This window comes from Dufourea novaeangliae, unplaced genomic scaffold (assembly GCF_001272555.1).
Source record: "Dufourea novaeangliae isolate 0120121106 unplaced genomic scaffold, ASM127255v1 scaffold168, whole genome shotgun sequence".
NCBI classification, from domain to species: Eukaryota; Metazoa; Arthropoda; class Insecta; order Hymenoptera; family Halictidae; genus Dufourea; species Dufourea novaeangliae.
In genome coordinates this window covers 1,402,180-1,420,769 of record NW_015374062.1, presented here as the reverse complement: position 1 = coordinate 1,420,769, position 18,590 = coordinate 1,402,180, and the positions used below count along the sequence as shown (strand labels likewise).

The following is an 18,590-nucleotide window of genomic DNA, read 5'->3' as shown; positions in this document are numbered from 1 at the left end:
ATGATTTTAACATTCTTGTATGCAATAGCAACTTCAGTACAAGCTAGAAGGATTTTGTTTCTAAAGACACATTTGCGTTGTTTATTTCAAGGAAATGCGACTACTTATCCATCAGTCATGTTTTATCATAACACACTGTTAGATTCATATAAAGGTAATATTCTTAAAATATTCTCACAGCTTAATGGTTATTAGGTAAGTTGGTTGAAAAAATGATATAATTTAAACATCTGGATGAACAATTTTTTAAAACAAATTAAAATTAATATAGAAAATAGTCAATATATCAGGTTGTGATTATTCTTAGTGTTATGGTTATTCTAATTTAATTGCCGGGCTGAAGTTTACTTTACCGGACCAAAAATTATTGACCTTTTTTCATATCTTCTGTTAATATTCAACGAGTAGAACCTAAAGATGCAACTTTTAAGTTTAGGAATCCACTGGTTCAAAAGTTATGCGTATGTGAAACCAAGTATTTTTAGCGTACATTACAGGTTATAAGTCGTTTTTGTCGTCATAATACGCTCAATTTAATGGCATCGTTGATGGAAGCGATCCGAAATCAATACATTTTTAAATAAGGTACGCAAAAGTCCAGAACATTTTAAACCTCACTTGTGCTTCTAACCATCACAGAATCAGTATTTTGCTTTGAGTATGCGGTTTTTTTTTTGCAAGCACATTTGAATTATCCCGTCAAAATCACCTCCCAGATACACTCCTTACGACCAGTGACACCATTCATTGGACGAATGTGGATAGAAACCAATATGGCGTTAATAAACTATAACCTGTAAAGTACGCTAAAAATACTTGGTTTTACATACGCATAACTTTTGAACCGGTCGTTTCTTAAACTTAAAACTTATATTTTTAAATTCCAATCGTTGAATACTACCAAGAGGTATAAAAGAAGTTAATCATTTTTGGTCCGGCAAAGTATAGTTTAATCAATTGCCGCACTATCAAATTGTTAAATGAGGTAACTACGTTACTGCAGAGCAAATTCGAAGGAAAGCCTTACGACTTTTTTAGGATGATGGAATGAAACTAATTCAACGGGAAAATATGAAATTATAAGATAAATATATATGTTGTCTGTTAGTCAATTACTTCAATTAATAAAAATATTATTAATTGAACTTATTTCAGTTTTATGAGAATGACTTTATTGAAACATTGAATCAATTGAATTCTTTTCAATTTAAAACTTTAATATATTTTACTTTTATACATAAGTAATTAAAATGTTTTAAATCGTATATGTAGTCAAGATCTATAGATTTTGAAAATACGAAATTGTATCTAAGGGTACTTATTTCTTTTTAAAATCTAATCTGAAATTCAGTGAAATTACCTATTTCTATTGTAGTTTTAATTTAGGTACATGATTCTTAATTTTATTTTTTCTAATTATGATACTTAATTGCATTATTTTCTAATTTATATTATCACGCGTTATCTGGTCTTCTTTGAGTTAAATATTTTCTCAATGATTGTACAATTTTATATTAATGAAACACATGGAGCATCAACTTTTTAAAATATTACAATTTTAAATAAATGATAGCACCCTTTAAATATTTATTTATTTAACTCTCCGAGTACTGGACTCGCGAGGCGTTCAAAGCCGGATAATTTCTGACTCACATCGATAGTTTCTTGGAATATATCTATCTTGTTCTTCTTCAATTGTCTTTCCAACTGGTATCCGTAGAGCCAGACTTCAAATTTGCTTGAAGGAATCCGGGAGTAGCAAAACTTATACTTAGCATCGGGCCAGCATCCTTCCATTGCATTTGTTTTGCGCCAGTAATTGGATCTATGAAGTTCTTGCTGTGGTTGACAGCTGATTATATCCTTGTCAATAATCGGTGATAATGGAAAATCCAGGTAAAATGTGAGTTTCAATCAACTCATTGAGAATATACGCTGATCTTCTGTTGTTTGGACAAATAACCATCCTAAGGACCGATTCCAGAGTCCCTCTACCAATCGGCCAGTATCATATTCTTCGGTCGAATTTGGGTTCGTCGCTTTGAATTTCCCATCGATTGTGCCCATTTAACTGCTTTTAGCTGATGACTTTCGGTTTCGATTCCAAGGCCCAAAACTCGAATTAATTTCAAATAATTCCAGTGTTCTTCAAGTTGTTCTTGATTAACCCTTTCACTGCGGTGCGCTCCAGCTCGAAGTATGTAATCAGAATATATTGGGCAAGAGCTGAATTGTACTGGTGGGAGAGCGAATTTGTGTGCGTGAAAGTACATTTGCAGGGGAAGCATTGAGCTATAAATTTATAATTTTGTTGAGCAATGTAAGTTTCTGTCCCATGCTTCGAGGGCGTCAGAAGCCCCCTTACCATTTCAATGTCAATACCCGACGTTACCGGTTCAGTGTGAAAAATATATCACCACGCTCTTGTGGCCAGAAGTAAAACTAAATAACTTATATACATATATTCCTACCACATAGTGTAATAAACATATGTCAGTGACTTCAGCGCGGGAAGGTTAACAGAGCTAGAGTGGTTAGTAGAAGGTAACAATTTGTTTGCCAGCCCGTGGGCGCGCTGAGTTTACGAGGTCACCGCCGCGGTGACCCCTCGCGCTGCCCCTGGGGCTGCCTGGGCTGAGTTGGGGGTATTGGGGGTACCACCCCTGTCGCGGCCAGCCCAGAATAAGACTAGGAAGATGGTGGAGTGCCGGTATGACGGCCGTCCCAGGGGGGAGTAGATGCCCCCCCCCCTACTTAGGAGAGTCCCATCCACCCCCCACTGGGGGAGGGACATGGGCGGGGCCGGTTACGGAGTTGTGCCTCGACGTTCCCGTGACCAGCTCTCACGCCCGAGACGGTCACCGGGGGAAAAAAAGGTAACAATTTGTTTAACCGTTTGTTTTGTCAGCTTGTGCCTTAGAACGGTTCAGAATTTCTGCAGCAATCTAATACATGCTATGTAAAAAGAATGCACAACATAGCCAAATACATGAAATCCAGAAAAATATAAAGCCATGTACCAACATGTGCTATGCGAAATGCTAAATTCAATTAGAATGCCACTTTAGAGTGGTATTTAGCAATATTTCTTTATATGCGCCTTAGGTATGCTTTGTATGAAGTGTTGCACATGTAGGAATACAACCTATAACATGCTATAATTTTCCCACACTGTACACAATACTTTTGGTTTTTGGTTTGTAAACAATTCTTGTAGCATAGAAATTAGCAGTAGGAACACTGGATGTATCAAGTAATATGCAAAAGGTATTTTAATACCATACAGAGATACTAAATTAAATTGGTCAGGAGAGTTCTGAAACAAAAAAGTTGTAATGAACATGTGTCTACAAACTAGTTATTAGATATATATATATATATATAAGGTAGAATGTGTATTGTTTTAAGATTGTTAACAATTTATGTGCAATTATGCAATAAAATATACTTGTTAATGTGTTGGATTTACACCGAAACAGCTGGTAGACACTTCTAATACCTTTACGAAAAGCTTAAGACGTTATTATTACCTACTAAAAAGTGATTACTATTAGTGTATGTATGTATACATGTAGACATGTGAATATTAAAAATTGTTTGTTCTTTTCTATGTTTCTCTCCACTCAGTTAAATTTGTATCTTTAACATGGGCATAAAAAGTTGATGTTTTTACTACTGTGATAGTTGTGTACAAGTTTCGAGCAAATTGTCAGCAGTAAATGACAAACTTTGTCTGAAAAACCTTAGTTATCTATTTCCGCACTTGACTTGGGTTTTGTAAAGTAAATTGGCAGAAAGTTTTGCAACATGACCTATGTCAAATTGTGGGCAAAACCAGAACAAGGTTTGCGCAAGCCAATTTGCTGCATACGTTGCTGCCAATGTGCGCGGAAGTTGTTTATAGCAAATCTTGCATCAAACTTGTAGCCATAACTTTATAATAGGCATTGGAGAAAATTTGGCTTTGCAGGTTTGGCTGACTGTGTCGCGGTACTAATAGGCCGCAGAACGCAATCTTGCTCGCGAGAAGTCATGCTGCGTATCATAAAAATCTAAACAAAACAGTATGTTTAAATTATATTTTTAATTTTTCATTGTATAATAACATGATTGTATTATTTAAAAAACATATTTCCAAGTAATAATTTATATGAATACTGTTAGAAAGTTGCACAATGTATAAGTAAAGAAATTTTAATATTGTCGAATAATTAGATTATGGATTATATATTTTGTAATTAATATACTATTATATTAATATGATTTTTAATTTTCAGATTAACATTTCTCTATTTATACGATATATATTTACATGTTCCATATTTATATAATTATCAATGTAAATTTTGACTTTTTGTACAGTGGACTCTAACTATAATGCCATGGTCGGGGCTGTAGGGGAGTAAAATGGCAATAAGTTCAGAGTTCCCTCCATGGTAAGTTTTATCGTCATAGCCTCTGCTTTAGCGTCTGCGTAAAAGCTGTGTTGCGCAACATGAGGTAGGAGAGCGAATTTGTGTGCTCAAAAGTACGCCTTGCGTGGCAATATAGTTAGAGTCCACTGTACTTCTATTCTCTTTATTGTATTTAATCGTACATAGATACTTATGATTTTATTTATTTAATCCTTTTGACATTTATACAAGTATTAATTTGGTATTATATTTATGTACTCATACATAGAAATACGAAATAAATGTAATATACAAGAATTGTTTGTCTTATCATTAATTTTGTAAGTTTATTATGTGCTTAATATTTTATATGTTTGTTATGTTACTGTAATAATAGGCAATCGAATTGTTTAAATGGACTTAAAGTTTCAGTAACAAGATAAAATTACTGTGCTTCAATGCTATTTCAATGTCTGTGTTACACAGTATTAATTCAAAAATTTCGAAAGTCCTGGCCTTGAAAATGTTTCCGTTTCTCAAGATTTAAATTTTACTCGTGTAATCACCATGATTTATACCTTAACCAGTGCTGCAATATGAAACCTGCTTAATTTTTTATTTTTTTAAATTCTTACGTATGGATTAGTGAGGTTTCGTTTATGAAAGTGAAACTATGGACAACAACATTCAGACAGGTTTAAATTATGTTTGCTGCGGTGTTACGGTAAAAGTTTTTTGTTCTTAAAATTTTTAAAGTTAATTTTATGATAAAACAGTGATTACAAGTAACGACAATTGTCTATTGTCTAATGAATCGTAGTTGTAGCTATTTAACAGTCTTAAACTACAGTTTAAAATTGTTAAAGGCGCTTAAAGGTAGACTACTCCCAGTTAACGAATTAACGTGTGGAGTCTTCGATAGTTTATACTGACTATAGTATATGTACATTCTACATATATACTTTGGATTACACAGGCCAATCGGAAAGGAAAACTTAAGCGTATATGTATAATATAAGGTCTTTTATTTTTGTAAAGATTAAGTTTAATTAAAGATTTCACTAATTGGGTAAAGTTTCAAGCATGTTCGAGATTTCAGTGTTATGGCTGAGCGTTCTTTCGGTTCAAATGTTGAAATAGAACTGTTATGAGATTGAGGGATAAGCTGAGGTTCTGGATCTGTGGTTGGGGTTAGCAGAGTCGCACGTGACACTCCCTCTCTTAAAAAATTTGATATTAAACTAATACACTTATTGAATTTAATTTGTTGTGCCAATTGAGTGTGCGATGAATGTATCTGGAACGTATGAGTATGTGTATAGTAACGTATAAATATTGATTTTATTACATACGTCTGATTTGCTACTAGTTCTGCCATTTCCTGTGTATTATTAACTAACGATTCGATCGTCCTCGCTTTCAATTTCCCAAGCGGCTGTCTGACTTGACGTCAGATTTGTCTGTGTACCTCACTAAAAAACTAATAAACGGTATTCCGTTGGAAAATACCCTCACGCCTTACTCACCGGTACCTGGTGATGCTTGCGACCCTGGTTCGTAACTCATAATGAGAGGCTATCTTTACAATCAGAATATTGGTTGTCTCAGACTTACGATAATGGAGCAACAGTTGGAATGTAACTAGCTGTAAAGTTTGATCTTTAGTTCACTTTTGACTCCTTGAATATGACGAAATCATTATTTCTATCAAATATTTTATTACATACGTTCACATTGTTCTCCATTTGAGATGTATATTTGTAATAAAGATTAAGTTATATTACAGAATATTCGTAGCATAGTATGTTTCTTTACAGCATATTACGCAGAGACTATATGCTGTGTAATAAGTATATTTTTTTTTTAAATTAAATGGATGGAAATTAGCCTAAAAGAGGGAATAAATATGTACACTTTGTAATGAATATAGCAATAGGTTTTTTTTTATTAAGATTACTTTCACATTTTTGCCAGTAAATTAAAGTTATTAATTAAAAACTGAAATTAAAAACTTGAAAATTGTAAAAGTCTCTTGTTGAAGACTGTATAGGTGATTCATTAATATTAGACACACACATATACGTAGCAAGGTTCAAAAGTTCTCTGCCTTTCTTATTTTGCGCATAATGGAAAAATATGAATAGCGAGGATACGAAGCCTAATATTTGAGACACCAATACCATCAGTATCATTCTTATGCGTTCCGTCTTTCATTTGTAAATGCAATGTAAATGTAACCTCCACGCGTAATGTCGAATTTAGAGGACGTAATATATGGCAATGCTTCATCTATATACTCAACTGTAAAGAAATGGGTAAAATTATTTAAAATGGGAATAGAAACTCTCAAAAAAATATTTTGAGATTGTAATGGCATATTGTTGATCAATTTCAAAGAGAAAAATAGGATGGTAAATGGAGAATATTATGCCAACTAAGAGGTACAGGAAACTGTGTTGAAGTATTTTGCAGACAAAGAGAAAAAGTATTTTTCTGAGGGTATAAATATGTTAATTTTCCGCTATAACAAATGTATTGCAATAAAGAGAGACTATATTGCAACATAACATACGTGTTTTATTTGTTCGGTATATTTTTATTGCTCAGTCCGAGGACTTTGGGACCTTACTACGTACATACTTAATATATGTAAATATGGTTAAGGGACAGTCAGAAATATTTTTATGTGTAAGATGTAATAAATTTTTCTTTATTATTTTAAGAATCAAAATACCCCACGGATGATTATGAAAACGAAGAGTTTATGACTTCTTGTCTGTGTAAAAATAAAGGTGATGCTAGATTAAAGGAATTGTTATGGTATCATGGTGATATGAGGTTATGCACTATATATCCTCAAGTATGCATTTAAGCAATACTAACACAAGAAAATTATTATATTCCCAATCTAGTATGATGATTTAATCATTTAATTAATTACTATTTCACTAGCAACAAGTTGATATTTCAAGTTGGTTAACGTATCAGTATGGCAGAACATTTTTCCCTTTACATACAACTAACTCGTGTGGGAATTCATTTCAACCAGAGTACAAAATTTATATTCTTGTTGAAGCCGATCTTGAAAGTTATAAACCTACCGCAACCACAAAAGCAACAAAGGTATTACTAACTTATTCTTGAAAATAATGGTTGTTATTTGTGTAACACTGTGCTTTTGATTTAACATTGCAATTGCAATATGTATGTTATTTTCGCGTATTTTTTAAGTGTTTTAAATAATGTTGAGCCTGCAATTAGCGATGCTACTAATGTGCTATAAAGAAGTTTCGTTTCGGTCTTTCTTGCAGTCAACGTGTGAATACTAATATTTGTAACATTTTAATGTATATAATAATTGAATATTTAATTTTCCATTGTTTTCAGTTCAACATGTTTTTTCCGATATATCCGATTCATATATTATATAATAAAATATCAGATCATCCATATTGCAATCATGTATCTAATTCAAATGATTAAATTATTAGCTGTTAACTCTTTTATTATAAATTTGATATAATAATACAGTAACAATTACTAGGTTCATAATATACGTACATCAAATTTTCCAGTATATAGTCACTATAATGAAAGAGTAAACTAATTTACCTTTTAGGTGGAAGATTATGGATTAATTATTTCATGGACAGCAAATAAAAATATCGATTTAATTATAGAAACAGATTTAGATACTGTTGTAAAATTTTTTATCGCATCTATGGAAGGACAGTGTTATATTAATAATGGTTTATTGCTGAAGCGTATACAAAGTAAGTACGGACTTTGATTATATAATCAAAACTTTAGGATTAAAGTTGTTTTCTGTGCTTTCAGCTGTCTTGATAACAGGGAAGCCTTGTTTTTATAACAACGATTTACTAAATACACCGCCAGCTAAAAGTAAGAACAAATTTTAAATAGACAATGAATAGGGATAGTAGATATAAGGTTGAAGTATGTGAATGTTGTAAATAATATTTGTAAAGTGCAAAATGTGACGTGATAGATGAAGCGAACTTCATCCCCTCATTTACCTGCGCAAGCAGGTAGTTCGAGGACTGGGGGCAGAGGTCGCCCTCCAAATCCCTTTCCGTTAAAGGGCGGGGAATGGGCGTGGTTGTTTTAGTCATCGGCTCCTCCTCCTTCGCGGATTCGTCCAGTATGCACGACCTCTTCGCCACGTTGTGCATTTAGGTTGGCTTTTATTTTACGAAATGAGCATCTCATTCAGCAGGTGGAGTTACTATTAACTCGTCCTACAATCAATCTTGGTCAGACAATATTTCAGTTATTCTGGATATACATATCTCGTTTCCTATACTTTCCTACTCGATGTGTTTATTTCCTATACGTCGCTTCACAACTTAATGACTGGACCAAAACCTTTCGAATCTTGTGAAGCATTGTTGTATGTTTTTAGTAAACAAATGTTATAAGAAAGGATGTTTAATAAAAATTCTACTTATTTTAATAAGAATTTATAGATGAAGCAGACTGGAAAGCGCACACAGAAAAATTAAGAATATTAAGTGACACTGCCAGAATAGCATCGGAGCAATGTAAATGTCTTGAAGTTGCGGAATATCCGAGTGTAGTAATATATCCAGACAATATTATGACAGAAACAGAAACGGAACGTTTACAAAGGGCGGCATCAAACGAAACATTAGGTAAAATTACAGGAATAGATATATCGGTAGAATTGCGGTCTATACTTTTCGATTTACATCTTATTATTATTTTCTACTTGTATTTCTACATTATACGGACAAATTTGATTAAAATTCAAGCGTATCGGTTGGGTGATGTCCCTTGTTGGAACGTCTTGTATCTTTTAAAATTAAATAATAATAAATACTAATTTCAGAAAGTGGAGGTAGAAGTCATGTTTCTACACAAGATTCTGTAAACATTCCACAACATGAAATTGATCTTTTGTTAGATGTAACAGACGTCGTCAATGACGATACCATTCAATATCACGAAGTATCACGTTCTGCTAGTAAATCACTCGACATGCTTGACACCTTAGAAGGGTCTGACACTAAAAAATCCAGACCAGTATCTTGTACTGATATCATAAGTACGAGTAAACATATTGAGCAGACAACTTTTTTCAGTATAAAGGATGCTCCAAATGTACCAACTAAAAGTAATTTCAAGTAAGTATTATATTGCTCGAGTAAGTGATAAGTATAGTAACATCAATAGTCGTGGCTAATCGTTAATAAATACTATTATTATCTATGAATATTGTTGTAAAACATCGGTTGTTGTTGGACTATAGCCATCAAATATAGTTGTGAAGCTATGTACCAACAACAAGCCAGCCTCGTAGTGTCTGTACGTAGCTTAACAAATCGAAAATTTGAAACCTTCTGAATAATTCTATGCATTGTAATAGGATAATTCTAGGAATTGTTTAATTGCAACAGGTGCATGTGATAGACTCATCTTTTTAAACGCCCGAGTAAATGTTAGATTAGGTTGAATGTTTAAAAAAGAAACTATAGCTTTGAAAAATAAAAGTAATTTATTAAGATGTTTTTTTAATGTGCCGTACCACTGCGCAACTATATACGTTTCAATGATTTCATTTCACAGAAATTCCATGGCGGAAGTAACAGAAAAATTGTCAACTAACAACGATAAACCACCAAATGTGTTGATACTTTCCGACAGTATCATAGCACTTAATAACGTAAAGGGTGTATTAGAAGAATCTCTTGGCACAGACAAGTATGTTTATTTTTGTAGTGTTTATTATTAAGAAAAAATTACATATATTTTCATATATCTGACATATTTTTTATGGAATCATTTTTGTGTGAACAGATACACTATTTATACGTTATCGTTCGAAGACGCACGTCATGACGCGTGGATAGAAAATGCGGCTTTAGTTGTTGTTTGTGGGAATGTTGGTACTGAAATTGGGAGTCAAATTGTTGAATATATCCTTCATGGTGGTAAACTTCTTGCTTTGTGCTCAGATGTACTTCACATTTTGCTTCCATCATTTAAAACTGCGGAAGTACGTGAAAATGAGCTTGTTCATTTTTCGTATGGCAAATGGAAACACGTACGGATGATGCACCATATTTTCTGCTATCAAGCATCTCCTATTCGAACAAGATTTTCTCAAGACCATGAGGATGTCAAGTAAGACTTTATATACATATTATTGTATTAGTTTAACCCCTTAATGTACACGTTCTTCACTTTACCGGTAGAAAATGATTCAAAATGATTCAGTGTTAGAAAGGCAATGTATATTTTTTTAGTACATATAAAGGACTTTCAAATACTCATAAACGCAATCTCGAATTCTACCCAAAATACAACTAGGAAAGAAATTTTATATAAAAAGTTTTCTTCCATGCATTATATTGTATCATAATAAATGTTGGTAATACATATTTAGGATGATTACTATGAGTGTTAATGTTTCAATAAATATTGATTTAGAGTGTCAAGCCTGTCTCCGCCTCCTTCAGCGAATGTAAAAGATAAGAGAGGAAATTCACATTTATTCGATGTGAAAGTACTTGGAACGGAAGAAACATGGCATACTCCAAGCATTTTACTTGCGAGCCTTACCGGAAATGCCGGTAAAATAATATTTTCTCAAATACATCTGGAAGTGGATCCAATGCAATATGAACTCGAAGAAGGCAAATTTAAAGCTCTGAAAGAAAGCAATACTGCCAGGCTAGAAATATTTAACGATCTCTTAAATGTGCATCTTGGAATAGAACTTCGTAAAACTCCGCAAGTACCTGTAACTTATACGCCAGCTTACTTCTTGGGTCGGCATGAGGTAAGGAAAATATTGCTCTTAAAGAATTATATTTAAAATATTTTTTATTTACGCGATTAAATAACAAAAATAAAAATAATAGGGCTTAATGCGTTATCAGGAGAAAATACTAGCCCATTTGAATAATTTTACGCATCAATAGGTAAATAAAATAAAGAAAATAGGGGGAAAAACCGGTAATTCGAATTTCCTCTTTAACTATCCTCCTGGTTGAGATAGATGATTGAAACGTGGTGTAGGTTATTTTTTTTATAAGGTAAGGTCTAAGGGCACATTTGACACTTCGATTTTTTTGGAAAACAATTGACAGTAGGTCCTTCATAGTTGCTTACAGTTTAAATACCTTACCTCGACGATGGTTCGAATTCAACTTGAAACGATAGTTTCACTTATAATGTTTTTTGAAATTGTAGGAAGGATGATTTGTCTGAAAATAATGTATTTTTTGTTACATTTTGCAGTTAAAGTTAGAAATGTTAGAAAGATTAAAAGACAAAATGGAATCAAATGATACTTTAAAATCAGTAAAATTGAAAATACAATTTTGCCGAAGTAGTACATCTGGACCATCAGCTTCAGCCTCATTTCTCCCAATTATGGTGCACCAGTGTCCTGATAATTTTTCGACGATCGAATATTTCGAGGTAATATTTTTTTTTAAGTACATAGTACTATAGTTTATAGTATTATACATATATTAAAATTAATTTGTACTTTTCTTCTCATTAATTAGTTCTCAGTTTGTTCTGAGCATTGTCTAAATAATTTTTTTCACAGAATTTAACCACGAAAGAATTAGGTCGATTAGTTATATATGCGGACGTCATGACATCATCAATGGACGTTACGGATGGTCATGATTTACAACATGGCTTAGCTGTTATTTGTCGTCAACAAACTCAAGGGCGTGGTCTGTATAGTTACATATTTACTTACAGTTAGATGCATTCCATAATAAACTCTCTGAGTATACTGATTTGAAGCGTTGAACATATAGAAATTAAATGTAAGATACGATATCCAGTGGAAGGAACGTAGTTACAAATTTGAATGGCATATCTTATACTTCCTGTAATTACAGAAAACGCAAGAAAAAATTTCAGTTTTTTCCTTTTACAAAAATAGACACACTCCATGAGAAAAGTTAACTCTTTCTAAACAGGGCAAACGCCGGAAACCTAGCAGTTAATTATTTCGTTAACTTTTACCATTTTAGCACCACAAATACATTCTATTTTTATAAAAAAAGATGGATCTGCAGTCAGTTTTAAATTATATGTTCAACCGGAATATTGGATACATCATAATAAATGAATTGTATATATGTTCACTTTAAGGGAGATCTAAGAACACGTGGCTCAGTCCTAAAGGATGTGCAATGTTTACTTTGCAAGTGCATGTTCCAACTAATACAATACTTGGACAACGTATCTCAATCATTCAACATTTGGTGTCTGTTGCGATTCTATCTGCAATTAAATCTCTACCTGGATACGAGGTTTGTTTTTACTGTTCCTTTATTATATAAAATTTGAATTAGTCGCACCATATATTCGATGCTGTAACATTGCACTTATTTTATAATAAAATTTAATTCTGGCGATGTGTAGGTAATTAAGAGATAGTAACATCTATTGTAGAAGAATTCTTTGTCAGAGTCGAGGAGTCTTCGAACACTTATTGAGAATTTACTGTATCGTAATCCAAACATTAATATTACTAATGTTTACTTTTTATAATAGGAAATTGATCTCAGACTAAAATGGCCTAATGATATATATGTTGGAAATCATGTTAAAATTGGCGGTTTGATTGTAACCACACAATTAACATTCAATTTAAACGTCTGTAATATTGGTAAGTAAAATTGTACTAAACTAATTGTAATTAGTCTTTTTCCTTGGATAATTTTAATCAGTATCTTCAGTATTTACTTTGATTAAATGTACATAACAGAAATGAAATAATATTAAGTAAATGTATTAGATGTCCCAGAAAATTCGCGCAGTTTTTCCCGAATGGTTATCTCAAGAGTTAGGCGTCCAACCGCTTTTTATATCTTTTATTGCTTTAACACATCGGATTGTTAGAGAAAGTCGGAATGTGTCAATTAGTATGAAGAACTCGTCCTCAGCGTATTATTTTAATATAGAATAACGTTGTCATTCACCTCTGATATCGATCTGAATCGTCGTATAGTTCTTGATATTTTCAGGTGTCGGAGTAAATTTATACAACAAGGAACCTACTTGTTGCATTAACGATATAATTAAAATGTTTAATAAAACTTATAATAAACAGTTGAAAACAATCTCGTACGAACAATATTTTGCCATTGTATTTAATGAAATTGAAAGGTGGATGAATATCGTACAAAGTGGAAATGCAGATGAATTTCTTGATGCTTATTACACGTATTGGATACATACGTAAGTTTCTGAAATTTTGTTTACTTATTTGGTAATCTATACACAAAAAGAATAACGAATAGACTGCGAATTTTTATGCAATATCTCACATTTTTTGTATGCTGTTCGTTTCGTGGAAGCTATTTAATAGCATTGTAAACACTTGCGAACCTAAGATATATCAGAGATCAATAATAGTCGTCCTTTTGAGGGCAGAAACTCTAATACTCAACAAGATTCACTTAGTTACTGACAGTTTATATAACTCGTTCTAATTGTGTGATGCATCCTGTATATGGCACAGCATTGAATGTTGATTATATTTTTACAGTGATCAGGAGGTGAAAATAGTATCACGGTCGGATGCGTCACAAAATGTTAAAATATTAGGTATTGATGAATACGGATATTTACGCGTCCGCGGGGATGACGGAAATATATTTACTGTTCACCCGGATGGCAATAGTTTTGATTGCCTTAAAGGTCTCATTGTTCCCAAATAATAGAAATCATACGTAAATATAATTTAAAGGTTCAGTCATTATTTATATATTATATCCATATTGCTCTCTTTTATTTTTATACATTATGTACATGTTCAGTAATTATGAAATGTAACCTAGTGAAGATAGTAGTTTTTTTACTTTCAATTAATTTTGCATTCAAACATAATAAATGAAACGTGTGAACTGTACTTAAGGTTTATTGATTTCCCGTTACGTAATCTTCAACACAGTACTCAACATCAAAAGGGAAGATTTTTACAATGAAGAATAAAATACGATAGAAGTAAGGATTTTGTACTTATTTATTCAATGTTAATAAAGTTTGAGGTTTTTTTTACAAAAGTTTAATTAAGGTCATAGTAAACTTGATTGATTGGCACCAGAATATAAAATTGTATTTAAAAAATGAGAAACATTATACTTAATACCTCACTATTCTATGGACTAATATGTATATCTGCTTTTTCTCATCACGTATTGTTTCATATTAAGATTTTACGTTAAACATACAAACATACAACAAATTGTGTTTATGTTCCAATACTCGAGGAATTTCTCTTAGAAATTACGTAACACGTCAATATCGCACAGTAATCACGTACGTATAGGTAATATAGTATGTACAGTCGTATCTCGATGATTGCGACGTACTCGAGTCCACTTCACCCCCTCATAAATTTGTATTTTGCCCGAAGCCGAGCCTCTGCTTAACTTCTGTTTACTATGTTTTCATTAGTTCCACAGGGGGACTCTCGCAGTGGCGCATTCATCGAGAAATCACTGTATTTTGCATATGAAGTAATAATAAATTGACCTTTGTTTTCTTTGTGAAACTATTTATCTATCAGGTCACCATTTGATTGATTAATTGTCAAAAAAGCTGTACAAGCTTACTCGCTGAAGTACAGCTGTGTTTAATTGTTAAAACACTTTTCCTTAATAATGTTTAAAGCACATTCAGAAGCAGATAAATTTTTGATCTATTGTTAGATGTGAACAAAATTTTGAATAGCTTTGATTTCCATTGCCATCAATATTACTTCACTTTTTCATTTTATAACTGTTACTCCTACATTCCATTCGCGAATACTACATTCACACAGATCTGATTAATTGTTCTAAATGACACAATATTTGTGCCGAATGTATATTTTCGTTGTCTATACTTCTGCGACGATCGATTCTTTTTTTTGTTTTTTTTTTTGCTTAAATCTATGTAAATGTACGGATGTCAGGCAAACACATACAGTTGACTTTTATTTTATATTTAAACTATCGTGTCTACGTGGAAATTGCATCCGAATATTTTCCAAATTGTTACTTCTAGGAATGAATTCATTGTTATGCTTATAAGTTTGCGAGCAGGTGAGCGAAGGCAGTGGCGCCGGTGAAAGAAAGGGGAGTAGTGTGGGCACAGACGAGATATAAGAATAGACCTAACATCTTATGGGACTTGGTGTCCCACGAAAATCACGCTGGATCGAGCCCATTCCAGATAAAAGTTCCCAACTTTAGGAACTACGTTCGTCACCGTGATGACACACAGCACACACACACACACACGTGACTGTATATAGCGATACATACATACATTATTGCTCCGGTTTCGCTAGCAAGGAAAGGAATACTGGAATGGTACGGGGGCTTCTGGCGCCCTCGAAGCATGGGACAGAAAATTACATTGCATGTTAGGTCTATTCTTATATCTCATCTGTGGTGAAGCTAAAGTAGCAAGGTCGGTAAAAAGGAGTGGCAGAAGAGGGAAAGAAGAAGGGAAGGTCCACAAACGTGGGAAGGTTATTTAGAGACAGTAGTAGCAGTGTGGGAAGTCCGGAGGATTTATAGAAGAGGAGGAGGTGAAGGAGGGAAGAGAAATGGAGAAAGGAGAAAGAAGATATGTGGGAGAAAATAGGAGGGTGTTCCGGTTTTTTTCGGCTCCCGACAAAAGTATGCTATCGGCGAGCATACACTAATTTGAGGTGCCAGATTTAGTCGTGAAGGAATTCTCGAAAAAGAACGGTTTCGGAGTTTCTTCAAACGGCCAGAGCGATCATGTTCGCGAGAGAAACCGAAACAAAATTCGACTGTACGTGAGCGGGCCTTGGTAACACGGTTCTCGCGATCCCCCGCCGAACCCCCTACGCTTTCCAATCAGCTACTCGATCCACCTCAAGTTCGGTTGCGAAGAGTGAGACGTTATAGGCGAGAAGTAAACAGAAGCGCAAACACCTGAGCGTGATTGTCACATATTCAAAATTAACTATAGCCAGGCGAGCGTTTTCCCTCCCAAACATAACGAAATTAACAAAATGAATCAGATGTCGACACAGGTTCGATCTTCTTACACCTCATGACATGACTAACCTTAGAACATTAGAATTTGGTTACTGCCCGCCGTCAAAGAACAAGTTTAAAAAACAAAAGTGGATTATTTTGGGGATCAGCTAAGATTCCGTTGGTGGAGCTGGAACTGGTAGTTGACAGCTTTTGACGATTGGTCGAGTAACGACCTCCTTGGCAGTTTGCAGCGTAACCACTCGGACTTTGCCATCTTGGCCACGATGAGCGTCCAGAACACGTTCCATGGATCAGCGGGTGGGCGGTAGAAGATCGTCAACCAGTCGAACCAGTGCTCCTTTGCGGTTGTCGTGGCGTTCCGCCTGCCATTTTGGAAGAGTCTGCGAGTGATGCAGATACTCGTGCGTCCATCTGTGCCAAAAATCATCGCACATTTTAGGAATCAAACGCCATGTCGAATGAGGTGAGCGGAACGAGGGTTAGGTCAGTTGGATTGTCCATTAGTGGAGACGAGGATCTGGAGTTAAGGTATGCTTCGACTTGAGATAAAAAGGTAGCCATCTCTTCATAGATGAGTTGCTGTCCTCCGAGCACTCTTCGGATCTGGAACTTGAAGCATCGTCTAACAGCGTTCTAATCGTGATAGAGAATACGCTTGCCGATTCCAGTTGGACCTGTGCCGTCGGCAACAGTACAAATCGACGTCTCATAAAAAAAAAAGGTCTAGATAAATAAAGTTCTGACAGCGAATGCACCCCCTGACAAAGTTGTACCGTAAAGACCGTCGAATATAGGGTTAACACCGAGGGTGTTTCCTAATGAGACTGTACAGCGGAACAATCGTCTGATAAAGACCTGGTTGCTGTTCAAATTCCCGATGAAAATAATCAGACTCGCCCGCCCATAAACTGACCTCGAAAATTCGATAAAGAATCGAATTTGTAACGGTGGAATACGGTGCTCAAAGATACCAGAGTAGGCAAAATTGATCCCACGCTGGTTACGAAAGGTTACTTCGTAAAATTTATTTATTTATTTATTTACACGGGTAGAGAATACCCCTTTGGTGTACAGATAGGATTACAGAAAAAAAAGAAGAAAAAAAGTAATTCCGGTATACAGAAACAATAGGTGTTGGAAAGTATACAGTAACGGTTAATACTACTGTATTGGCCGTATAGTGTGTGATCAGTCTCAATGTGAAAAGATAGTGTATTGTCTAAATTTCCTAGATGGTACATAAAGTCTGAGAAGAAACAACGCTTCAGGATAATCAATAATGTTGTTCAAAATTTTATAAAGGGTTAGAATATTAGACATTACACACCTCTTTTCCAATCAGACTTTAGTAGTATTTTCCACGACTAAAATAAGATAAAAACATTATAAGTGTACTTTACAAGGCAGTTTATTAAAAAATTATAGTGAGCAGAGAAGTCAAATTTAATGGAAACTGTAATGAAAATAAACAGATTCATCCTCTGAAGCCATGACCATTAATTTTTTAATACTCTCTACTTACCCTTTTCAGTGTTTGATCAATAGATCTCATACCATAACAATTTTTCCTATAGGTATATATACTTCGACACTCAGATGATGAGAAAATCTAACGTTCGGTGTAATGGACCGTGAAGAATAATTTATCTTGTTTCACTATTTTTGATCTTTGTTATTATTACTAATTTACAGGCAAAATTCCCATACTCAGAGTGTGCGAATCGGCTCTATGATATTCATGAGATTTCATTGATTATATTATCGAAGTGGCTGAGAAAAAATCTCAAGCCGCAATTTGTCTCGGGTTAAATTATACTCAGAGAATGATTTTGACTCCTATATGTATAAAATTGTGGGTCACATTCTCCATTCATTTCTATTCCTTCTTGTGTCAGATCATTTAATTAAAAACTGATTGTCAGAGCTTGTACATTTCGTGTTATTTTCCTAAAAATGTAATGAAACACATTGATCACCTGCTCAGAATCGTTGGAAATCGATTTTCGGCTTCGATTCCGACAATTATCGGTGATAATCGACGGGTTGGAATTGTCCCTTGATTCTGATACTTCATGGACTATTGAGAGTTTGCCATCCTTTTCGTCAACGTTATATACCTCCACCGAGATTTCACGATTTCTCTCCTGACACTCTATACAGA

General features: G+C 34.0%; 1 protein-coding gene across 1 annotated transcript; it reads left to right on the top strand.

The window, feature by feature from the left end:
• Positions 1-14,128, top strand: LOC107190219 (biotin--protein ligase). The gene is made up of 16 exons (XM_015578991.1): positions 1-154; positions 7,118-7,254; positions 7,347-7,517; positions 8,014-8,167; positions 8,232-8,297; positions 8,873-9,067; positions 9,265-9,559; positions 10,002-10,136; positions 10,233-10,559; positions 10,866-11,217; positions 11,679-11,861; positions 11,995-12,127; positions 12,555-12,715; positions 12,960-13,074; positions 13,433-13,646; positions 13,957-14,128. The coding sequence occupies exons 1-16, from the start codon at positions 1-3 to the stop codon at positions 14,126-14,128; spliced, it is 2,964 nt and encodes a 987-aa protein (XP_015434477.1).
• Positions 14,129-18,590: the final 4,462 nt, after the last annotated feature.